The 25687-nt window shown below is 49.1% G+C and overlaps 1 protein-coding gene and 1 long non-coding RNA gene across 3 annotated transcripts in view; one reads left to right on the top strand and one right to left on the bottom strand.

The window, feature by feature from the left end:
- GLT6D1 (glycosyltransferase 6 domain containing 1) overlaps positions 1 to 25687 on the top strand; it is a 53835-nt gene extending 28148 nt beyond the window's left edge. For both annotated transcript variants that reach the window (XM_083597400.1, XM_083597399.1), the window contains exons 5-9: positions 6194 to 6265; positions 8589 to 8648; positions 21367 to 21504; positions 22611 to 23849; positions 24653 to 25687. In XM_083597400.1, the coding sequence (XP_083453526.1) occupies positions 6194 to 6265; positions 8589 to 8648; positions 21367 to 21504; positions 22611 to 23304 (964 nt within the window). In that variant the 3' untranslated portion in view covers positions 23305 to 23849; positions 24653 to 25687. The remainder of the gene's footprint in view (positions 1 to 6193; positions 6266 to 8588; positions 8649 to 21366; positions 21505 to 22610; positions 23850 to 24652) is intronic.
- On the bottom strand, positions 18 to 10382 carry LOC310754950. Its single transcript, XR_014544099.1, has 3 exons — positions 8216 to 10382; positions 6167 to 7856; positions 18 to 2096 (listed from the first exon to the last, which is right to left on the bottom strand). It is a non-coding gene; the product is annotated as an uncharacterized lncRNA (long non-coding RNA).

Here is a 25687-nt window from a genome sequence, read left to right as displayed (position 1 = left end):
GCTCTTTACTTTGCTAGCTCCTTTTGCTGACAACATGCAGAGGGGTCTCTGTCTTGCTCATGGTCTGTCTTGCTCATGGTTGCCAGGGTTCTTGGGCAAAAGGGAGGTCTTTTAACGATTCTTTTAAAGCAATTTCCCTACCCTACTCATTAGCCAAACAGGATCTTGGAGCAGTGTTCCAAAAATCTTTATGAAGAATGTCCTTGTCCTAAAAGACATGGCACATGAGGAAGGGGAGTTGAGAAGGGCAAAGGGAGAAAGCAAGCTCATAGACCTAGTGTTATGTACTGAGTTGAATAGGATCCAAAATGCAGCAGTCTGATTGGTCCTAGAACAATAGGATCCAGAATGCAGCAGTCTGATTGGTCCACAGGAGCCACCCAATCCAACTTCAGGCGAAAGTGAATCTGCAACCTGATCGGCCTACAGGAGAATCCCAGAATTAGCCAATCACGTGGGGCCCATTGTGTAAATAATGTATATAAAGCAGACATTATGGGGGAACTCCCATTCCTCACTGCTATGAGCTGAATAAAGAGCATGAAATCCACACTCGACTCCGAGTATCTTTCACCTGTTCAAAAGGATAATATTTTGTTGTACAGTTTTGTCAACACATATCTTGGCTGTCTTGAAGAGCAACCCCTACCCAGGAGATCTGGTCCTTCCTTCCTTCCTCACCCCACCATCCCCAAGTTCAGATCTTGGAGCAAATCCAGGTGCCAATGCCTGGGCCAGGAGTTCAAGGCCAGGAGTCCTGCCACACAGCTCTTCCCTCGGGCTGGAGGTGTGGACAGCTTCTGCTTGTGCCCTACTGCAACATCAAACTGTTTCTGGTGATGCTGTGTCCCGAATGCACAAAACCACCTGCTGCTTCTCAGCTGTGTACAAAATCCAATAGCCTGGGTGGTCCCCATTCTGTGTCATGTCCCAGGAAGGAGACATGGCAACTAATTAGCCACAACACAGATTCTTGTCTGCCTCTTTTTCCAGAAGTCCATTTTAAATAAAAAGCCACCATGGCAGGTTCAGTTTAAGGGGGAGGGGGCTGCTTCACCCTTTATTGTCTTGCCCTTTACGCACTAAAACACACCCAGTATGCTTCTCCATTCACAGGCAAACACCCCCAATATTATTCCCCCCTCCAGAAAAGCTGTTGGTGGATAGCAAGAGGGGATAGAAGGAGCAATTCCTCCATAAACACAGCCTTCTGACGCTGCTTTTTTATTCCTATTTAGTTTGGGGAAGGGATGTGGTTGGTGCTGTGGGTTAAACCACACAGCCTAGGTCTTGCTGATCAGAAGGTCGGCGGTTCGAATCCCCGCAACGGGGTGAGCTCCTGTTGCTCGGTCCCTGCTCCTGCCAACCTAGCAGTTTGAAAGCACATCAAAGTGCAAGTAGATAAATAGGTACCGCTCCGGGGGGAAGGTAAACGGCGTTTCCGTGCGCTGCTATGGTTTGCCAGAAGCTGCTTAGTCATGCTGGCCACATGACCCGGAAGCTGTACGCCGGCTCCCTCAGCCAATAAAGCGAGATGAGTGCCACAACCCCAGAGTCGTCCACGACTGGACCTAACGGTCAGGGGTCCCTTTACCTTTACTTAGTTTGGGGAAAGTGGCCCAGGTGTCAGATTTTGCCCACAGCTGTCTGTGCAGACTGAGATGTCTGGAGGTGCAGGCCGCTTGCTTGCTTGGGACATTGCCGAGCCGTGTCAGCTGAGCTATGGCACTCTGCCAAGGATAGAAATATGCTCCGCCAGGAAGCACAATTTGTGTGTCTCCATCCCTCTGCTGACAACCTTACGGGCCCATCTGCACCAACTACCTTGTATCAAGTCAGGCAGTTCGCTCCATCTACCCTGGCATTGCCTAGAACCAGTATTTGCAATCCTGGGGCCTCCAGATGTTTTGGGTGACAGCTCCAAACATCTAGAGGGCAAAGCCTTGTCTCCTCTGACTGGCAGTTGCCCCCTGGGTGCTACCCAGGTACTGGAGATCTCCTAAGTTTCACCTGGAGCCTTCTGCATGCAGAAAACAGGCTGTTGCCACTAGGTCTAGCCTCCTCAATACATCCTTCTGGGTTCATCTTCCAAGTATCTTTTTTGAATTATACTCAGAGTCGCAAAGTGATTTCATGCTCTTTATTCAGCTCATAGTGGTGAGGAGGAATGAATGAATGTCCCCTCAAAGTATCTGCTTTATATACATTATTTACACAATGGGCTGCACATGATTGGCTAATTCCGGAATTCTACTGTAAGCCAATCAGGTTGTGGATTCACTTCTATCTGGAGCATGATTGGGTGGTTCCTGCCAACCAATCATACTGCTGCATTGTTCTAGGACCAATCAGACTGCTGCATTCTGAATCATATTGTTCTAGGACCAATCAGACCGCTGCCTTTTGGATCCTATTGTTCTAGGACCAATCAGACTGCTGCAGTTTGGATCCTATTCAACTCAGTACATAACACCCCTCCCCTCTAAGTTCCAGTCCTGCCCGGGAGGTCGCATTCATAGTCCTCAAGGTACGCCGGCGGCCTACGTGTGCGTTGCGGCCTGGGGTGTTCCCTGGTCCGGGGTTCTGGTTCTGGCTCGTGTTCCAAGGATGCTGGCTGTGATGGGGCTGTTTGGTCTGGCGCAACCGGCTCGCTCAGTCATGGTTCTGGTTCCGGTGTCCTTTCAGCCTCACGGGTCCTCTCTGTATTTACTGATTCTGCCTCTCCTGCTTGCCCCTGCTGCTCTATGGGCCTCACTGCCCCACTGTTCCCTGACCTGTCCTCCTCCTCCTGGTTTTCTCCCGGGAATCGTCGCCGTATCTGGTCGCCGTGGCGGCACCAGCATTGCCCCCCATCTGTTAGCACCTCGTACGACACAGGGCCAGTGACCCTGGTGACTGTGGCGGGTACCCATGCAGGGCCTGCCCCAAAATTCTTTGCGTACACTGGGTCCTGGGCCTCGAAGGTCCGGGGGTTCCTGCCTTCCCCCACCACTACCTCATCCTGAGCTCTATCGGGGTGAAGGCGGTCCAATCTGATTGCAAGGCGCCGACCCATTAGTAATTCAGCGGGGCTCCGGCCAGTCGTTGAGCCGGGGGTGCTGTGCTGTGCTAGAAGGAATGTGGCAAGGCGGTACTCCCAATCCCCTTGCGTCATGCGGCGAAGGGTGTCCTTGGTGGTCCGCACCATGTGTTCTGCTTGGCCATTGGTGGCAGGGTGGAATGGCGCCGAACGGATGTGGCGGATGGCGTTCTGCGCTGTGAAGGTTTGGAATTCTCCTGACGTAAATGCAGTCCCATTGTCTGAGACGAGAGTGTCAGGGAGCCCGTGGGTTGCAAACAGCCTGCGTAGTACCTGGATGGCTGCGGACGTAGAAGTGGACGGTACCAGTGCAACTTCCAGCCATTTGGTGTAGGAGTCCACCACTATGAAGAATGTTTTCCCCTGAAAGGGGCCAGCGAAGTCCACATGCAGGCGTGACCATGGTGCTCGGGCGGACTCCCAGGACTGGACTGGGGCCCTTGGGGGATATGGGCGGGATTCTTGGCAGGCCTGGCAGTGTTTGACCCAGGCCTCTATCTCTCCATCGATCCCCGGCCACCACACATAACTCCTGGCAAGGGCCTTCATTCTTACTACCCCTGGGTGTGTCTCGTGTAGGGCTGTGAGGACCCTTTTGCAGAGGGGCTGGGGAACAACGACCCTGCTTCCCCATAACAGGCACCCCTTGTGGGCCGACAGTTCATGTTTGCGGGTTGTGTAGCCAGCGAATTCTGGCCCGGGGCTGCTGCTGGGCCATCCCCTCCACACCCAGTCCTGGACCCGGGAGATGACCCTATCTTTCTTGGAATGGTGTGCAACTTCTTGTGCCTGAATGGGGCGCTCGGGAAGCAGCTCCAGGCTCATAACCTCTTGTGCAGGTGCTGGGTCAGGGCCTGTTTCCGGTAGTGGTAGCCTGCTGAGGGCGTCCGCATGGCCCATCGCCTTCCCAGGGCGGTGAATCAGTGCATACTGGTAGCTGGCAAGGAAAATTGACCACCTGAGGATGCGAGGAGACAGCACTTGGGGGGTCTGCTTTTCGGGGGCAAACAAGCCAAGCAACGGCTTGTGGTCAGTCACCACGGTGAAGGGCCGCCCGTACAAGAAATCATGGAATTTTTTTACTCCCTTCACGATTGCCAGACCCTCCTTGTCGATTTGCTAGTAGTTCCGCTCGGTTGCGTTGAGTGTCTGGGAAAAGTATGCCACCGGTACCTCTCTTCCATCCGGGAGTTGGTGTCCCAGGACAACGCCAATGCCATAGGGCGAGGCGTCGCATGCTAGCACCACCGGCAGCCTCTCGTCGAAGTGTGCCAAGACCGAGTTTGAGACAAGCAAGTCCTTGACTGCCTGGAATGCGGCCTCCTGGCGCTGGCCCCACACCCAAGGGGCCCGCTTGTCCAGGAGTCTGTGTAGGGGTTCCGCTACCGCCACCTTGTGGGGAAGGAAGGAATGGTAAAAGTTCAATAGTCCCAAGAAGGCCTGAAGTTCAGTCTTGTTCTTGGGCGCTGGGGCATCACAAATGGCCCGTACCTTGTCCCCAGTCGGGTGGGCCCCTTCTGCGTCCACCATAAATCTTGAAGTCCCGGAGGGTGAATGGGGCCGGCCTGAGTTTGGGACCCCCAGTAGGACACAGTTTCCTTAAGGTCCTTGCCGAGATTATGGATAGAGTTGAACCCGTGTCAAGCTCCATGCGGCATGGGGCCCCCTCTATCTGTACCTCTACATAAATTTTCTCTACGTTGGGGTGGGGCAACTGGTATACCTGAAAGTCCGTGAGCTCCATCGAGTTGCCTTGGTGCGTTGGGCCCCGGGACCTGGGGCTCTTGGATTGGTCATCTGATGCCTGGCGTCGGGTGGGCCGAGTCCGACACACCCGGGCGATGTGTCCCAATTTTCTGCACTGCCCGCACTCTGCGTTGCGGAAACGGCAGGTCCTCGTCTCGTGACTTTCTCCACAGCTTGCGCAGTTCCCTCCTTCTCGTCGAGGCAGCTGTGGTATGTGGGCTGCTTGAGTGCGCTGCTGTACTCGGTGCACCTCCTCCCTGTTGGATCCTGAGTCGTCGGTGAGGTCTTTGTGGTGGACCCTCGGTTGGGACGGCTGGCTCGGCCGTGCCGCTTGCGTCGACCTCTCGGCAGCTTCCGTTGCCAGGGCATCCTCCAGAGCGACCTGGAACGTTAGGTCCTTCTTAGCGTAGAAGCGTCGTTGCAGCTTCTCATCCTTCAGGCCACCGATGAGGCGGTCCCGAAGCATGTTCTCCAGCTCTGAGAAGTTGCAGAACCGGGCAGCTTGGCGGAGAGAGGTCACAAACCCAGTTATGGTTTCCCCAGGGGCTTGCCGCTTTGCGTAGAAGGCATTTCGACGAGCCACCACTGAGGGCTGTGGCGAAAAGTGCCCCTTCAGCTGTTCCATTATTGTTTTGTATGGAACAGTAGCAACGTCTTCAGGCGCAAGGAGAGCCCGGGCGATTTCAAACGTCTCCTCTCCGCAGACGCTGAAGAATATTGCCCTCTTCTTGGCGTCTTCTTCATCGGTGACCCCTTTGGCTTCTAGGAGGAAGGTGAAACGGGAGGCGTACGCTTCCCAGTCTCCAGATGCTGGGTTGAACGGCGAGAAGCTGCTGTCGGTTGCCATTCTGAGTTCCTTGTGTCCCGGAGCTGAAGCCTGGATACACAGTGCGAGGCAGCGGTGCGGCAGGTGGCGGTGCTGCGGTGCTGTGTGTGGCAGTCAGCTCAGTGGGATCCCACCTTCGTCGCCAGTGAAATATACTCAGAGTCGCAAAGTGATTTCATGCTCTTTATTCAGCTCATAGCGGTGAGGAGGAATGAATGAATGTCCCCTCAAAGTATCTGCTTTATAAACATTATTTACACAATGGGCTGCGCATGATTGGCTAATTCCGGAATTCTACTGTAAGCCAATCAGGTTGTGGATTCACTTCTATCTGGAGCATGATTGGGTGGTTCCTGCCAACCAATCATACTGCTGCATTGTTCTAGGACCAATCAGACTGCTGCATTCTGAATCCTATTGTTCTAGGACCAATCAGACTGCTGCCTTTTGGATCCTATTGTTCTAGGACCAATCAGACTGCTGCAGTTTGGATCCTATTCAACTCAGTACATAACATTTTTGTTTTCTCCTTACATATACAGGAGCCTAAAGATTTCCCAGTTGAAAAACCAGACAGAGCAGTGGCTGGCCATAAGCAACTGGTTTAACTCAAGGTAAGAGGACCATATATTTATATGAGCCAAAACTGAAATCAGGAAGCCCTTTCCATAGTGGCCAAAGCTGGCCAGCCATACAGGAAATCAAACTGCAACTGGGACTTTTAACGTATTAGCATGTTGAGCTAATGTGCCAATCCAGAAACTGCATTCGGTTGTTGGCTTTTGGGCCGGCCCTCTGCATAAGCTCAGAGGTACTTCCCTTGCTTTATATATTCCAGCACTCAGCCCTGATACTCAAGACTGGTTCAGGAACAGGAGACTCTGGGACCCTTTAGACCTTTTCCAACTACATTTCCCCAAGGTGGTTTGCCTGCCACCCTCGTTATACACCTTTAGGTGCCAGGCGAAAACATTCCTTTCCAGCCAGGCCTTTGGCTGATAAACACCCCCTTTTATTTAAATGTGTTTGTGGGAGGCAGTACAGGGGAGGTGGGGTTGTTTGTTTTTATCATATATTTTGTGCTCATATCGTATTTTTATATTGTGAACTGCCCTGAGTTCTGCAAATGACGGGTGGTATACAAATCTAATAAGTAAGTAAGTAAGTACAGGTATGTCTATGGCAGGTTTCCTCAACCTCAGCCCTCCAGATGTTTTTGGCCTACAACTCCCATGATCCCTAGCTAGCAGGACCAATGGTCAAGGATGATGGGAATTGTAGTCTCAAAACATCTGGAGGGCCAAGGTTGAGGAAGCCTGGTCTATGGTTCTATAAAGGCTATTTTGAGGCCCTTATGATTTAATGCAGATGCAGCCCCGGCTTGTTCAGTGTAGACTGGCAAGGTTCTAGTGATGCTTTGGTGCCCACAGCCCATATAATTAGTTGTTACCTTTGGTCCCTGCCTTTTGTTTTCAAGAGGCTAGTTACTTGCTTCGGAGAAATCTGAGGGCTCCCTTGGACAAAAAACAAGGGCACCAGCCAGGAATACCAGAGCAAAACAGCAGCCAGCAGGCTTGGTCTTTATTGAAGACTGTCGCAACAGGACTCCCACCTGCCACAAGGTGGAACAAGATGGAAGCCCCGAACATAAGAGAACCCAAACTTTTATTAGCTGCTAATCCCCATGTTACATGCCCCCCCCCAACTACATCACTAATACATCATGGTTACATCATGAAAGGGGAGGTCTTGTGGCAGTAATCTGAACATCCTGGACCCTGCCCCATGGTTCCCCTTGCCCTCCACCAAACACCCATCAAGTGTAACAAAAGAGATATTTACATTTCCCTGTTTCCCAGCCAAGTGAATCACACCCTTTTGTCTTCATCTGGGTTTGTTATTTCTGGAACGGCTACCTGTCTGCTGAGTAGCTGAGCTCACGTGTCTATATGAATTTCTGAAGTTTTCCCAGTGAGCCAGTACATAGATACATTTATCAGTGCATTGTTACATTTGGTATTGTGCAGCAGAGGCCCTTTGAATAGAGAGGAAGAAACTGTGATGAAGTGTTTTGTGGGGACAAATCACAAAAGTCACAAAAGTGATTGTGCCGATTTTGATAGTGGGCTGCATGTGCATGATATCTGCTGGAGGGGCAACCCCCCCAACCTATATATAAATTCCTGCAACACTGTGTACAGTACTCTTGGTTAAGAGAGTCTGTGTACTGGTCCAGTAAACGCTTCCGCTGCTCCACCAGCAACAGTTCTCTTTGCAGAGCATTAATTAAGTCCAGTGCAGAGATTCTTGTTGCAGTACAAGCTTCAAAGTCTCAGCAGCAAAGAAATAACGACACAGGGAAGCCTGTCTTTCCAAAGACAGGTTTATTGCAGAAAGATAACAGAAACACCTCCGGAGCTTTCAGACATTTTTGCTTCACGCCCCACAGGCAGAGAAAACAAACACTCTTTATATACTGAGCAACTTAACAACTTAACAAGCTTGACTATTTAAAGTCACATGACATTGCTAACTTGCCAGCGTCTTAGGTTTCACACCTTAACATTGGTCAGTCCTGCTGTTCCTAAGGGAGACCTTTAGTCGTGTCCTTTTCATCTAATTCATTTACCACAGATAGATAGATTAGATAACAAAACAGCTGCTGTTCTGGCTGCAAAAAGGGAGGCTATGGCTTGATTGAGAAGCCAGAAGCTACTAATCAAAGGTACAGTTACATGGAATAGTGGAATCTTTGTTGAATGGGACTGTGGAGGATCTTGGCATGGGGAAAGATAATTTGCCAAATAATACAGCTCTTTCCTAAGTGCCATGTAGGGCTGGCCATTTAATTCTGCTTCCGGTCAGCTGTAGAACAGCAGTGGCTTCAGAAAATCTCAAGCTTCCAGGGCTTCTCAGATTCTTTTTATCTACTTACAGATACAAATTTGCGAATAAAGAACCAAAGGGGTTGTCATTGGACAGCTGGTTTGATTCACGGTAAGGAGAGAAAACCTTTTTTTTTGTGTGGGGGCAGGGAGGCTAAGGGAAGTGGTGGAATGAGAGGAGAAAGGTCTTGGTGCAATCAAAGCCTTTTACCCACAACGGCATTGGCTTGCAACACAGGACTTACGCTATTACTGTGAAATCTGGAGAATGAGCTATTCACATTCCTCACCACACCCCTGAAATTCATCTTCTGTCTTTTGTCAAGGCATAATTCCTGTAGCGCTTTGTCCACTCACCCCTGCATCTGCAGAATAGGAATAATAACATAGGTCACCCTTGCAGAGTTATTGTAAGGGTTGCTGGAATCATGCAATTAAATAAATTTGGAAGAGTATTGTTAATGATTGCATGCAGCTTCTGAGGGGCAGAAGGGAGCCCGCACAATATATGGATTCAGGCAGGCAGCAGCTGGAACGAGGGTAGACTGTGTTCTGGAGGATCCATTCCCAGGACCAGCATTATCCAAAATAGTTGTTGATTCACTGTGGATTTATGTTGCCACCTGTGGCCAATACCACTGCAGCCGCCTGAGACATAGAATTCCAGAGGCTGATGTAGAGAATTCTGAACTCATTGTCTATCCTGGTTACTAGCCCCTAAGTGTGAGGATGTTGGGGGTAGTTAGAGCCCTTTTATTTGGCGCTGTGGGTTAAACCACAGAGCCTAGGACTTGCAGATCGGAAGGTCAGCGGTTCAAATCCCCGTGACAGGGTGAGCTCCCGTTGCTCGGTCCCTGCTCCTGCCAACCTAGCAGTTTGAAAGCACGTCAAAGTGCAAGTAGATAAATAGGTCCCGCTCTGGCGGGAAGGTAAACGGCGTTTCCATGCGCTGCTCTGGTTCCCCAGAAGCGGCTTAGTCCTGCTGGCCACATGACCCGGAAGCTGTACGCCGGCTCCCTCGGCCAGTAAAGCGAGATGAGCGCCGCAACCCCAGAGTCAGCCACGACTGGACCTAATGGTCAGGGGTCCCTTTACCTTTACTGTCTACTAGTTGAGGGGTAGGAGTCTTTGGGCTCGAAAGCAGAATAATAAAAACAGCCACCAGCACAGCAATCTATTTCTATTATGTGCCCTAAACCTCAAGATGTGTTGATTAGAGAGTAAGCAGAACTATGTGATTCCTGCATTGCAGAGGGTTGGAGTAGATGACCCCTGGGGTTCCCTTCCAACTCTACAATTCTATGATTTAGGGCTTACTATAGCTTTGGGCTGTCTCTAAGGAAGTTTGAGGCAATCCAGCAACTATTCCTGGACCTCCTCATCTCCCCCTGTACGAAGTCTTCTCTACCTCCAGTTTATTCTGGCTTGCAGATAACTATTGGGAGGGATCCTTCCTGTTCAGCTTAATTTGCACTTGGCAAACCAGTATGTGAAGTAAGGGCTCATCCACGGTTTCTCTTGACCCATATTTTGATGGGCTTGTGTACCAAATATTTGCCCTCAGGCAAAGCTGAGAGCTTTTCTTGTTCTGCAGCTCAGCCTGGCAAAAAATCTCATCTTACCTGCTGAATGGGATTTTATCTTATGTTATCTTTTCTACCTTATTGATTTCAGACACTCACCTTCACTGTACGCTTTTCAGCACCTGCTAAAAACAATTTTGTTTAGGCAAGCCTTCTCACATGTTAAGGAAGTTGATGTGAGTTTTAGTCTGTTTTCAGTCTATCATTATTTTAACTTTTCAAAAGTTGTTAGTTAATTCTGTTCATCTTTCTTATTGGTAATGTTAATGCTTCATGCTTTTCGTAAACCTTTGAGGGGTTTTGCTTTGTTTGCACTCAGGTGGTGTATACATTTTACAAAATAAATAATAAATCAATAAAGTTATCAGATGTGCAGAAAATCAGAAGAGAGATTTTGCTTAAGCAAGTTTCATTTCTCTAGTGGGCAAGATCTGGTTTTCACAAGGCACAGCCACAGAACAATGGAGAAAGCTCTTGTGTGTACTCGAAACAAAACAAAAAATAATCCTTCCAGTAGCACCTTAGAGACCAACTAAATATGTTATTGGTATGAGCTTTCATGTGCACGAACACTTCTGAAAGCTCATACCAATCACAAACTTAGTTGGTCTCTAAGGTGCTACTGGAAGGAATTTTTTTATTTTGTTTCGACCACAGCAGACCAATACGGCTACCTACCTGTAACTTGTGTGTACTGTTCATCAGTACACAGTTATCCCTTGAAATTCACACTTCTCTGAATTTTTGGATGCAGTTCCCCAGCCAAATAATGTGTGCAAAATTGCTTGTGTCGGTGGACAGTAATATAAACAAGGCGTGATATTAGGAGGTGCTTTCTCTACAAAAAGTGCATATTAGGAAAAATGTTGCTGTAAGCTACTGACAAATTTCCATGAGTGAAACTAATATAACCTAAAGCTAATGTAGAATTGTAGAGAAATGAAGTTGGCAACTATCAGAAAGTGGGCAAAATTGAAATAGACAAACACATCTCCCCCAGTTACTGTTTAAGGAAGTTCAAAAAGGGCACTGAGACACACACAAAAGTCACCACCATGCGCACCTAACTAAGACTCACTCCACAATCTCTTACAACTCAAAAAAAAGAAGAAGGGAACCCCGCCCAAGAACAGTCATTTGCTTGAGCCTGTGACTTCACTTGTCCTTGGTCAAGTTCTTGCATTAGAAGCTCGTCTCAGGAAATGGTTCAGACGGTGGGGAAATAGCGTTGTTTAGCCAAGAGGAAGTTCAGGTTATTACACACACAAAATGCTTTTGATTTGGCTTTTCCTTTATAATATTAAAACCATAGAATGGCAGAATGGTAGAGTTGAAAGGGACCCTGAGGGTCATCTAGTCCAACCCCCTGCAATGCTGGAATCTCAACTAAAGAATCCCTGGCAGATGGCCATCCAACCTTTGCTTGAAAACCTCCAAGGAAGGAGAGTCCATCACTTCTTATAGGAGTCTGCTCCACGGTCAAATACAAAGTTCTTCCTGATGTTTAGTCAGAACCTCCATTCTTGTAACCTGAAGCCATTGGTTTGGGTCCTACCCTCTGGAGCAGGAGAAAACCATCTTTGTTCCATCTTCCATGTGACAGCACCTTAGATATTTGAAGCCGGCTATTGTATCTCCTTTCAATCTCCTCTTTACCTGGCTAAACATCCCCAATTCCCTCAACCATTCCTCATAAGGCTTGGTTTCGAGACCCTTGATCATCTTTGTCATCCTCCTCTGCACACATTCCAGCTTGTTATAAAATTATAGATTTGTAGAGTTGTAGAGTTGAAAGTGACCCCGAGCGTCATCTAGTCAAATCAAATCAAATACCTTTATTGGCATCACAGTATAAAACATTTCAGGTCACTGGGATAATTAAAAGGGGCAAGGGTAAAGCTGTGAGGATCATAACATCACATTGTGATCGTGTGCACTTAGGTTTTCTGCTTTGCCCTCTCAGTTTCCCTAAAGGATGGTTTGTTGGGAACCCTTTCGGGTAAAATTGAGGCTAAAAAGGAAGCTACTAAAACAGTAATCTTTGTCCCAATCTGCCAGCAGAGACCTCAATTGACTTCTTTTCAGAGTTATAGGTCAGAAGCCCAACATTTTGCTCAGCATCAGTTGATGAGGTCTACTGTGTAAAGGGCAATCCAAGAGATTGAATCAGGTCCTCCTTGGTTGCAGGCACACAGATGGGCTTGATGTGGAATATGTGAGAATCTACCCGTGGTCACTGCAGAGGGGAAGGCATTTAGTCTCGCAAGCATAAAGACTCTTTGATGGGAAGGGAGTAATAGGTCCTTTAGATATTTGGCACAGGTTCCGTAGTGTGTTGTGATCCCTAAGGCCTGCAGAGAACAGGATCTCAGAGTATGAGGTAACAAACGTTGTCTTTCGTGGTCGTAGAGCCGCTGTTTGATTGTGTGGAATATGTAATTTTCATCACATGCTTCAAGGCTCTCAAGGGCAATGCCCAAACTACAGATTTTATCTTGAATTGCTCTATACCATCCAGATGCAATACGGTTTTCAAGTTACAGATAGGTAGCCGTGTTGGTCTGCCATAGTCAAAACAAAAAAAAAAATTTCCTTCCAGTAGCACCTTAAAGACCAACTAAGTTAGTTCTTGGTATCTGAAGAAGTGTGCATGCACACGAAAGCTCATACCAAGAACTAACTTAGTTGGTCTTTAAGGTGCTACTGGAAGGAAAAAAAAATTTTTGGTTTTCAAGTGTAGAGATTAAAAAGGAATTAGATGTTGTTCTAAAGTGGACTTTCAGCCAGGCCTTGATTGTAGTAAGCCATGCATTGATTTCCCTCAGATGTTGACCAGTTTCAACACATAAGGTTAAGTAGCTTATGCATTTAGGGGCACCAAGGATCTTACGAAGAAAAGTCACTTGAATTTGTTCAACTTCTCTGTTAAATGCTTGTATCCAAATTGGAATACCATACAATAACCTTGGCATTAAAATTTTTTATAGCAGCAGAGACCATATGGTCACCTCTGAGGAAGAAAAAGTGAAGAATTGCAGATGTGGTGCATTTTGCTTGGATGATCATTTGGCGTCTGTGTGTTGTCCAGTTTAAATTTGGCTGATAGAATATCCCTAGGTATTAACAGGATTTTACCTGGTCAATGGGGTGATTATCTAGCCTCCATTTGACAGTTTGACGATTTTAGATTTTTCGTAATTAATTCCCAGGGAGTTGATCTGGCAGAAGGAAGAAAACGAATTTAGAAGTCTTCTAAGACCCACCTGGGTCTGAGAAAGTATTGTAGTATCATCTGCATATAGAAGCAGTTTTATTTTATGTTGGCCTAATGTCTGTGGATGTCCATTTACATCCTCAAAGTGATGAGCCAGGTCATTTTAAAAAAAGATTGAATAAGTGGGGCGACAAGATGCATCCTTGCTTTACTCCTTTAGTAATATTTATACTTTTTGTCAACTCGCCTTGGGGGTTACAGTTGATGTGACCGAGTGTAGCGGTGTGTAATTTTTGAACTAGAAACAGCAGGTGTTATGTACTGAGTTGAATAGGATCCAAACTGCAGCAGTCTGATTGGTCCTAGAACAATAGGATCCAAAAGGCAGCAGTCTGATTGGTCCTAGAACAATAGGATTCAGAATGCAGCAGTCTGATTGGTCCTAGAACAATGCAGCAGTATGATTGGTTGGCAGGAACCACCCAATCATGCTCCAGATAGAAGTGAATCCACAACCTGATTGGCTTACAGTATAATTCCGGAATTAGCCAATCATGTGCAGCCCATTGTGTAAATAATGTATATAAAGCAGATACTTTGAGGGGACTTTCATTCATTCCTCCTCACCACTATGAGCTGAATAAAGAGCATGAAATCACTTTGCGACTCTGAGTATATTTCACTGGCGACGAAGGTGGGATCCCGCTGAGCTGACTGCCACACACAGCACCACAGCACCGCCACCTGCCGCACCGCTGCCTCGCACCGTGTATCCAGGCTTCAGCTCCGGGACACAAGGAACTCAGAATGGCAACCGACAGCAGCTTCTCGCCGTTCAACCCAGCATCTGGAGACTGGGAAGCATACGCCTCCCGTTTCACCTTCCTCCTAGAAGCCAAAGGGGTCACCGATGAAGAAGACCCCAAGAAGAGGGCAATATTCTTCAGCGTCTGCGGAGAGGAGACGTTTGAAATCGCCCGAGCTCTCCTTGCGCCTGAAGACGTTGCTACTGTTCCATACAAAACAATAATGGAACAGCTGAAGGGGCACTTTTCGCCACAGCCCTCAGTGGTGGCTCGTCGAAATGCCTTCTACGCAAAGCGGCAAGCCCCTGGGGAAACCATAACTGGGTTTGTGACCTCTCTCCGCCAAGCTGCCCGGTTCTGCAACTTCTCAGAGCTGGAGAACATGCTTCGGGACCGCCTCGTGGGTGGCCTGAAGGATGAGAAGCTGCAACGACGCCTCTACGCTAAGAAGAACCTAACGTTCCAGGTCACTCTGGAGGACGCCCTGGCAACGGAAGCTGCCGAGAGGTCGACGCAAGAGGCACGGCTGAGCCAGCCGTCCCAACCGAGGGTCCACCATGAAGACCTCACCGACGACTCAGGATCCAACAGGGAGGAGGTGCACCGAGTACAGCAGCGCACTCAAGCAGCCCACATACCACACCTGCCTCGACGAGAAGGAGGGAACTGCGCAAGCTGTGGAGAAAGTCACGAGACGAGGACCTGCCGTTTCCGCAACGCAGAGTGCAGGCAGTGCAGAAAATTGGGACACATCGTCCGGGTGTGTCGGGCTCGGCCCACCCAACGCCAGGCATCAGATGACCAATCCGAGAGCCCCAGGTCCCGGGGCCCAACGCACCAAGGCAACTCGACGGAGCTCACGGACTTCCAGGTATACCAGTTGCCCCACCCCAACGTAGAGAAAATTTATGTAGAGGTACAGATAGAGGGGGCCCCATGCCGCATGGAGCTTGACACGGGTTCAATTCTATCCATAATCTCGGCAAGGACCTTAAGGAAACTGTGTCCTACTGGGGGTCCCAAACTCAGGCCGGCCCCATTCACCCTCCGGGACTTCCAGAAACGTAAGGTCCCCACAATGGGGGTGGGGACCTTCAGGGTGCAATACCGAGGGCGGACGCGGCAACTGGACTTGCTTGTGGTCAAGGGCCCCTACATTAGCTTACTGGGATTGGCATGGTTTGGACCACTGGGGCTAGCCATCACCGGGGTGAACCACACTACCTTACAAGTGGACGTGGATGCCATATGCAAGGAATTTCCAGGGGTTTTCGATGGGAAATTGGGACAGTATACGGGCCCCCCCATTGCTCTACAGCTTGACCCCGCAGTACGACCGGTCAGGCTCAAGGCCTGCCGGGCCCGTTCACCCTCCGCACCGTTCTGCACCGTTTCCAGACGGCGGGTCTCAAGGTGAAGCGGGAAAAATGTCTACTAGGAGTGCCTCAGGTGGACTTTCTGGGATTTATGGTGGACGCAGAAGGGGTCCACCCGACTGGGGACAAGGTACGGGCCATTTGTGATGCCCCAGCGCCCAAGAATAAGACTGAACTTCAGGCCTTCTTGGGACTATTGAACTTTTACCATTCCTTCCTTCCCCACAAGGCGGCTGTAGCGGAGCCCCTACACAGACTCCTGGACAAGCAGGCCCCTTGGGTGTGGGGCCAGCGCCAGGAGGCCGCATTCCAGGCAGTCAAGGACTTGCTTGTCTCAAACTCGGTCTTGGCACACTTCGACGAGAGGCTGCCGGTGGTGCTAGCATGCGACGCCTCGCCCTATGGCATTGGCGCTGTCCTGGGACACCAACTCCTGGATGGAAGAGAGGTACCGGTGGCATACTTTTCCCAGACACTCAACGCAACCGAGCGGAACTACTCGCAAATCGACAAGGAGGGTCTGGCAATCGTGAAGGGAGTAAAAAAATTCCATGATTTCTTGTACGGGCGGCCCTTCACCGTGGTGACTGACCACAAGCCGTTGCTTGGCTTGTTTGCCCCTGAAAAGCAGACCCCCCAAGTGCTGTCTCCTCGCGTCCTCAGGTGGTCAATTTTCCTTGCCAGCTACCAGTATGCACTGATTCACCGCCCTGGGAAGGCGATGGGCCATGCGGACGCCCTCAGCAGGCTACCACTACCGGAAACAGGCCCTGACCCAGCACCTGCACAAGAGGTTATGAGCCTGGAGCTGCTTCCCGAGCGCCCCATTCAGGCACAAGAAGTTGCACACCATTCCAAGAAAGATAGGGTCATCTCCCGGGTCCTGGACTGGGTGTGGAGGGGATGGCCCAGCAGCAGCCCCGGGCCAGAATTCGCCGGCTACACAACCCGCAAACATGAACTGTCGGCCCACAAGGGGTGCCTGTTATGGGGAAGCAGGGTCGTTGTTCCCCAGCCCCTCTGCAAAAGGGTCCTCACAGCCCTACACGAGACACACCCATGGGTAGTAAGAATGAAGGCCCTTGCCAGGAGTTATGTGTGGTGGCCGGGGATCGACGGAGAGATAGAGGCCTGGGTCAAACACTGCCAGGCCTGCCAAGAATCCCGCCCAGATCCCCCAAGGGCCCCAGTCCAGTCCTGGGAGTCCGCCCGAGCACCATGGTCACGGCTGCATGTGGACCGAGGCCGAAGGAGCCGGCGTTTGTCCGCAGCAGACAGCTTCCGGGTCATGTGGCCAGCATGACTAAGCTGCTTCTGGCGAACCAGAGCAGCACATGGAAACACCGTTTACCTTCCCGCCGGAGCGGAGCTAGGTTGGCAGGAGCTGGGACCAAGCAACGGGAGCTCACCCCATCACGGGGATTCGAACCGCCGACCTTCTGATCGGCAAGTCCTAGGCTCTGTGGTTTAACCCACAGCGCTACCCGCGTCCCACATGACAGAATGTAGCAGTGAATTAGAAACAGCAGGCATTGGTCAATTGGTCAATTCCCATTTTATATAATTTGCACCAAAGTAATTCACAGGGGACTGTGTCAAAAGCTCCTTTTAAGTCTAGGAAGGCCACGTCAAGTTCTTTCCTCCCATTTTCCATGCTGATGTGAAAGGACTATGCACTGATCAGTGGTGGGTTTGCCATGGCAGAAGCCTATTTGTTCAGGCCCAAGGATCTTATTAGATGTCATCCAGTCCTTAAATTTCTTTTCCAAATGTCAGACATACATCTTACCAAGGAATAATAGAAAAGGTAAAGGTAAAGGACCCCTAACCATTAGGTCCAGTCGTGGCTGACTCTGGGGTTGCGGTGCTCATCTCGCTTTATTAGCTGAGGGAGCCGGCGTTTGTCCGCAGACAGCTTCCGGGTCATGTGGCCAGCATGACTAAGCCACTTCTGGCAAACCAGAGCAGCTCATGGAAATGCCGTTTACCTTCCTGCCGGAGTGGTACCTATTTATCTACTTGCACTTTGACGTGCTTTCGAACTGCTAGGTTGGCAGTTATCAGACGGTAATTCTCAGGCAACTTAGGGTTACCTTTTTTGAATATAGGAGTGATGATGAAGTTTAGCCAGACATCTGGTAGTACCCCAAATTTGTCAATTAAGGTGAATAAATTGGCTAATAGAAGGGCCCACCCATCTGGATTGTGCCTTAAAAATTCACCAGGGATCCCGTCTGGTCCTGGGGATTTATTTGGTGGGTCATCTAGTCTAAACCCTTACCATGCAGGAATCTCAGCTAAAACATCAACAACAGATGGCTGCTTAAAAGCTTCCAATGAAAGAGAGTCTGCAACCTCCCAAGGGAGACTGTTCCAATGTTGTTCTTAAATTTTGGTGTCCACAACTGGACATAGGACTTGGTGGTCAGACCAAGGCAGAAAAGAGTGTTACTGTTACCGCACTGTCCCTGATTGGAACACTAGACCTCTGCTGATGTAGTCTTGAATTGCATTAGCTTGCTCTTGTCTCTTCTTTTGATGCTGCTGCTGCTGCATCACACTGGCTTAGTCAGTCAGTTAAGAGTAGCAGAGAGCCTTATTGGACTAGATCAAAGGTTTGGCTGTGGTTGGCCAAATTACCTCCAAGATGGCTGCAACACTCCCTAAGGAACCATGCTCTTCCGTTGTTGGCACCTGGTGCTCAAGAGTACACTGCCACTGGGCATGGTGGTTGCACTTAGTTATCACAGCTGATGGCAGGCAGGACATTTCTCCTTCACAGATAGTAGGCTGTATCCTGTGCCAGTAACACTCAGAGGAGACCCATTGAAATCAGTGTGCATGACTGACTTGTGGCTGCTTATTCCCCTCCATCTAACACAGCAGCAAACCCATTCTCCAAGTGAGAAGTTTGCAGGTAGCCAAAACAGCATCATCCACGCACAAGAGGAAACTCGAATGTTTGCAGAAATACAAAAATATTTAAAGGAAGGGAGGACCCCCGCCCTGCCCCATGAAGCCCAGTGCAGACTGAGCACATATCAATGGGCATTGAACATTGGCTGGGTATTGGTGAGGAGCGTCCTGGAAGGGGGCATGATTGGCTAGCACTCTAAACAGGAACAGCTGCATGCTGCAACATATCATTGCAGCTACCCTTGTACCCTCCCCCCACCTCCCCCCACCTCCCCCCACCTCACCCCACCTCACCCCAAAAAGCCAACAGCTGGTGGCTGTGAAGTCCTCTTCCTGCAGACCAGGAGCTTCACTTGATGCATCTTTGTAAATTCTGAGTTCTACCTTTAATGTGCAGTTTTAAAATGCAGCCTCAGTTCATTAATAAGGTGGGTTACAAGTGAAGAGAGCTAGGAACACCTATCCATGCCAATAGCTTAGTTGCGATATGCTAATGGTCCAGTAAAATATGGCAGATAAAATACAACTAAAGCCAGTAGAGCCACAGATTCAAAAGCAGCCATTTTCCATCTTTGGTCAATGGCCAAAGAACCTCTGGAATATGTGGGAGGAGTGTTCCTGTCTAAGCGTCAGCAAAGAGATGCCAGCACAGATCACACCCTGCCTTCAGCCATGGCAAGAAGGGCACAGAATTGGGCCTCTGCCCATTTGCATCTGCCCTGGGAGAAATTAAATTTCACAGTAAGGATGCCAGTAGAAAGCATTCAGCAGAGAAAGAATGAAATGCCAAAGCACTGAGTTATTGCTACGTTTTTCTCAAGCTTTGGACTCCTCCTAGCTCTTCAGGTGGGATCAAAATAAGTGGGATAGTAAGTGTATTAGTTAATAAACAGACACCATGTACAAAAAGCCACTGGCACCATTTTATTCTAGGCACAGGTGTTCCAGAAATGTGCTCTCTTGTTCATAGAACCAGCATGAACTCAGGAAAGCTGGCTCTGATTTCAGCTTTATTCCAGCTTTAAAGCATTTTTGTTTAGAGCTGGCCAGGGTCTCTGTCTGTCTGTCTGTCTGTCTGTCTGTCTGTCTGTCTCTCTCTCTCTCTCTCTCTCTCTCTCTCTCTCTCTCTGTGTGTGTGTGTGCGCGCGCGCGCGCGCGCTTGTATGCTTCCACTGGAAAACAAGCAAGGATGGAAATAGCCTGTTAAAATTAAATTTAGGCAAGTGTAGCTGGGAAACAGCTTTGTTTTATAAAATAATAATAATAATCCAAAATATTTGCACAACATCTGGTTCCATTTAGCATGCTTTCAAGCAAACAGAAAATGCTCCACAAGCACTTCAGTTCCTACTTAGCCAGCTGAAATTCTACTAGCCATGATGGCCTCATCCTGTACCTCCAGTGTTGGAGGCAGGGTGCCTTCGAATGCTAATTGCTGGTAATACAAAGCAAGGAAAACATGATTGCCCTCAAGGTCTGTTTGCAGGCTTCCCATTGGTGGACCTGGTTGGCCACTGGGAGGACAGGATGTAGGTCTAGGTGTCTGGATGGCTAAGCTGACTAACTTTAGCAAACCCAGACACTTTCCATCATGTGGTTGCTTATTAATTTACAGTGTTTTGTATTGTTCTTGTTCCAGCTGAGCTCCAAGCCTGTGAACAGGGATGGAGCAGGAGAAAGAAATCTGTTCAGCATATGTTTCAATGTATATGTATTTTAAGGCATGCTACAGATGTCAGCTTCATGAACCAAGAAACAAATAAAAATGCAGCTATCCTTTGAAATTTGTAGTTCTGCTCCCCCCCAGTGCAGTTCTCCAGCCAAAAAAGGTGTAGAAAGGCATCTATTAAGAACCACGTGCACAGATGTGTATATTAGTGAGAATCATGTACAAAAACATCTTACAGAGAATTGTTTGCAAAAAAAATTGCATAGAGATATCTGCAAAGTTTCATGTACTTTTTACTTATATTTTTTAATGTGAATTGATGTGGAAATGAGGTGAGCTGAATTTAAGACTGAGGGCATAAGTAAAAATGTAAAAATGAGAAATTGAGTCTAAGAGATGCATCCATTCCTACCAGTCTGTCACACAACAAAGAGAACCTTGAGGTCTAGCGCATTTATTACAGCAAAAGCTTTGCACAGACTATTATTTGTTACGTTTGTTAATCACATTATACCCAAAGGGGGGGGGAAGGGTCTCAAAGCAACTTGCATTGAGATAGAATGCAAACGGACAAAATCAATTAAAAACCAGAAAATTTAAAACAATGCACAATCTATAAGGGAGCTATCGTGTGGCTGGCAAAAATGCTTTTTTTCTTCAGGGTCTTTGGGGATTCTGGAGCTATGACGCCTCCTGGCTAGATGGACCTGCCTGTCAACTGGTAACCAGGTCAGGGCCCTAGAATCAAAATACCTTCCAATTCAGAGGCTGGCCCTGCCTAGTGATGCCCTCTCTTGAACCCATGACCTTCTGCATGCAAAGCAGGTGCTCTGTCGCTGAATTACGGCCTTTCCCTGGAATACTCTCCCCAGGCTGGTTTTCCTGATGCTGCTTCTGCTGCTGCCACCCTCCTTGTTGCCAGGCAAACATGCTATTGTACTCCTGCTTCAACCTTTTAAAAAGCACTGTAAAACAAACAAAAGCATCTTGGCTTGCTCTGCCACTGACTCTTAGCTGCATTTTTTTATTTGTTACTCCTTGCAAATTCAAGCTTAAAGGGCTTGCCTTGCATACTGTGCATTAGCTGTTTTGATTGCATTTGTGCTCAAGATACCAGGATACTACCTCGACTCTGTTAATGATGATGACGTCAGGGCGCTCAGGTGGCAGTGGGGTGGGGGTGAAACCTCCCCACCTAATATATATACTTCCAATTAGATTTCCACCATTTTGGGCATCCATGCTTTTTTTCTCATTTCTTCGCAGCGCACGAACGGACATGCCCACCCTGACCCCTTGGTCGGCGCCCATCATCTGGGAAGGAACAGTCGGGAGACCGGTCTTGGACAACTACTATAAGCAGCAGAAAGTCACCATTGGCTTGACGGTTTTCGCTATTGGGAGGTAAGTTCATTTGTAGCCCAATCTGATGCACGTTACTCTTGAGTAAGTCTCCTTGTGTTCAGTGGCACTAGCTCACAGGTAAAATATGGATCAGGATTGGGGCCTGCTGCTTGCTTGCCAGACTTTTCCTGGCTGGATTTGCAAAGCAACATCCGTTGTCCAGCCACGTATTTTATTTATTACCCATCCTTTGCCTTAAGGACCCAGGGCAGGTTTCAACAATTACAACACAAAAGCAGTGCAAAATAACGTAGGATTGCAGCTGTAAGGCAGGTTCTAAAAACTGCACCTCCTTACCCTTGAAATGTGCATCTTCAGCATTCATCAGAAGCTGGGCAATGAAGGTCAGGCACACCTCTCTGGGGAGAGGTTTCCACAGGGTAGGGGCTGCTCCAGAGAAGACCCATTCCCAGCCTGCAACTCACACACACTGAGCTTCTGAGGGTTGTGGAGCAACCAATAGGGCCCTGTCTGCCAATCGTAGCACCAGAGAGGGTCTGTCAGAAAGGAGGCAGTCTTTCAGGTATTTGTCACATTCTTAGTCACAATGACCCTTGGTCACCTCGGTTGCCCTTCCTCTGGGCAAACCCGCCATAAGAACACCAGAAGAGTCTACTGGATCAGGCCAATGGTTTTAAAAGAAGATCAGACAAATTCATGGAGGAGAAGGCTATCAAAAGCTACTAGCCACAATGACTATTCTCTGCCTCTAAGGTCAGAGGTGGTAAATTCTTCTTACTGATTCCTTTCTGGGGGTTGAAGAGAGAATGCTCTTGTGTTTGGATCAAGCATGTGGGTTTCTCATTGAGTCATCTAGTTGGCCACTGTGAACAGAATGCTGGCCTAGATGGGCCATTGGCCTCATCCAGCAGACGCTTCTGATGCTCTTATGGTGGGTTTGCCCAACGGAAGGGCAATGGAGGTGACCAAGGGTTCTTCTTCTGTTCTTAATTGGGTGCTGATTCACATCTGAAAAACAATGTTGGTCTCAGTCCAGAGTTGAGCACTGGAGCCCTCACCCTGCTTTAAAGTCAGCTTCTGGGACCCTGGGTTAGGAGATCTGCCCAGAACCCACCTGTCTCCATTTGTCCCTCTCCATTCCCCAGGTACCTAGACAAATACTTGAAGAACTTCTTGACTTCTGCAAACGCTTTCTTCATGACTGGGCACAATGTGATCTTCTACATCATGGTGGACGACCTCACCAAAGTGCCTCTTATTGAGCTGGGCCCCCTGCGGGTGCTGAAAGTCTTCCAGGTGAAAAGGGAGAGCCGGTGGCAAGACATCAGCATGATGCGGATGAAGGTGATTGGGGACCTAATCGAGAGCCACATCCGCCACGAGGTGGACTTCCTCTTCTGCATGGATGTTGACCAGGTCTTCCAGAGTGACTATGGGGTGGAGACCCTTGATGAGTCCGTGGCGCAGCTCCATGCTTGGTTTTACAATGCAGACAACACTGCGTTCACTTATGAGAGGCGTCCTGAGTCGGCTGCGTACATCCCCTATGGGGAGGGGGACTACTATTACCATGGGGCCATATTTGGGGGGACCCCACTGCGTGTTCTGAACCTTACCCGTCAATGCTATCAAGGCATCAAGGAGGACAAGGAACACAACTTTGAGGCGGTGTGGCATGACGAAAGCCACCTGAACAAATATTACCTCCTCAACAAACCAACCAAGGTGTTATCCCCTGAGTACTGCTGGGATTATAAAATTGGCATCCCCAGCGCCATAAGAAATGTCAAGTTATCCTGGATGCCCAAAGAATATGGTGAAGTTAGAAGTAACTTATGACTCCGCGGCCCTCCTCAAATCACACCGGCAGGGGTCGACGAACTGTTTCGGTCGCAGAACCGTTTGAGCATTTCAACTCTCGTCCTCTGCAGGAAGGAGAGCAAACTTTGCCAAAATATTTTAGTTCACTAAACTGTGACGCTCTCTCAGCTCTTCTCTATAGATTCCTTGGAAGGCTTGTAGGAACCAGATGTCGGAAGAGCCTTTTGCGAACAGGTTGTTGATTTGGTTGCTGATCTTTCGCTCTCAGGAAATGCTGTTGGTGTTGGGAACATTTGTGGAAGCAGCACACAGATACGTGCCAAGCTAGGATCCCTCCACAGTGGCACGGTGACATCAGAGAGGTTGGCAAGATGGTCGTTGTATTCCTTGGATGTGCAAAGAAGGGAGAGTTGGAACCGCCAAGGGGTCAGGAGGATAGCAGTAAATGGGGGAGGGGTGGCGTCATCGAGGCCAGGAGGTTGCGGGAAAGCTGGTACAAACTCAGAAGTGTCCCTGAGAATGTCAGAACGTGTGTGTTTTTAAACAAAGATTTTTGAATGACGGTGTCAGAGCTACCCTAGGTCCCAGCTCACAAAGGACCAACGCTGCTTCGTTGTTAAGTACAAAAGTCTTTATTGAAGTTCAGTTTCACTTCCAAAGCCGCAGCGCGCAGCTCTACGTCTCAACCGTTAGACCGCTGATGCTCCGTCTGAGTCTCCTCCCCCTTGACACCAATTTAAGATTCTAGCCTTGCTCCACCTTTTCCGCTGCTCTTTCCTCCTCTGGGTCCGCCTGCCCGCCGGGGTCTCGCCCTTCCTAGCCTCCTCTGACGCTGATTCCCCTGAGCCGTCTCCCTCCCTCCGGCGGGCTTTAGGAGCTGGTTCCCCATCCGGGTCTCCTGCTGTCCCGCGCGCCTGCACATTTGAACTTGGCGCGCGCGCCCAGCCAGCAGCTTTCCTCCTGACCGTTTCACTGCTGCTGTCACTGCTTCCCCCTTCGGGGGGGCTAGCTGCAACTGACCTCCCCTCCGATGGAGGCGTGGTCAGCCCTGACTCCCTCTCTGGAGGAGACGCTGGCCCTGACACATGTGACTCTTCCCCCCCACTACGCTCTGGTGGGGAAACTGGTCCCGATCCTCCACTGCTGTTTTGGGGTTCCCCTCTGGCTCCTTGTTTCTGGTGCGTCCCCCCTGGGACCCCCCTTGCCCTGACCATCGGCGCCCCCTTCTGGGAATCTTCTGATTCGCTGGAGAAGCTCATGGAATCTCTCGGGCCACTGTCATACTCCCCTACGCTGCCCTCGGATTCTTCCCCTTCGCTCTCCAATTCCTCTTTCCCCATTGCTCCTGCTCCTGATTCCCTGACAGACGGTCTAAATCTTGCCTTCGTAATTGTTCAGTTTTGTTTTCCCCCCAAATGAGGATCACTGTACAGACAACATAAACCTCAATGGGGGCAATGTGAGGGGGGTCTCACTTTATTAATGCCAATTTGGGATTTTTTTGCTACCAAATAACAGGTTCATGTCGTCGTTTGTTTGTAAAAACAAAGAAGCATGTTTCCTTAGCTACCGTCCAGTGGTTGAAAGCTCCCTCATTTTGCTACATTTGTTCTCTTCTTCACGTATATCATTTTCCCACCTTAAATCTTGTTTTTGCTGCTGCCCATGGTGGTCCCAATTGCTACAACATCTTTCCCTCGCCGGCGGGTGCTGTCTTACGGGGTTCCGGACAGGGAGTTGTTCTGGGGCATTGTGGAAGGCCGTAAAGGTGGCATCTCCCACGGCCCACCACTTTTTGCGGCAGTTGCTATGTCATGTCCCCGCACACAACCTTGTGGAATGATGCCCTGTTGGTGCACTGTGGTTAAGTAACATGGCAGCCACAGGGGCAACTGCTGAGAAGATCTCTGTTAGAAGAAGAAGAGGAGTTTGGATTTGATATCCCGCTTTATCACTACCCAAAGGAGTCTCAAAGCAGCTCACATTCTCCTTTCCCTTCCTCCCCCACAACAAAAACTCTGTGAGGTGAGTGGGGCTGAGAGACTTCAGAGAAGTGTGACTAGCCCAAGGTCACCCAGCAGCCGCATGTGGGGGAGCGGGGAAGCGAACCCAGTTCACCAGACTATGAGTCCACCGCTCTTAACCACTACACTACACTGGCTCGCAGTTAGTACCACTGCTGCCTGAGAGGTAAACTCTCCCGCTCCCCACAACCATCATTGCGGTGCACCCCAACGCAGCCTGATTGCGATTCCCATTTGTATCCTGTTTCTTCCTTTTTGTATTTCTTTTTGCTGCAAAAATGAAAGCCCTTCCACACAGCCAAAGGTGATTGTTTTGTTAATTTATTTGGTTGCAAATGATCCTGAGATAATAAATGCAAATCCTTATTTTATCAAAA

Source organism: Podarcis filfolensis (assembly GCF_964270895.1).
Source record: "Podarcis filfolensis genome assembly, chromosome: Z".
In the NCBI taxonomy this organism is placed as follows: domain Eukaryota; kingdom Metazoa; phylum Chordata; class Lepidosauria; order Squamata; family Lacertidae; genus Podarcis; species Podarcis filfolensis.
Note: the sequence above shows the minus strand (reverse complement) of the source record. Positions and strands in the feature narration are given on the sequence as shown.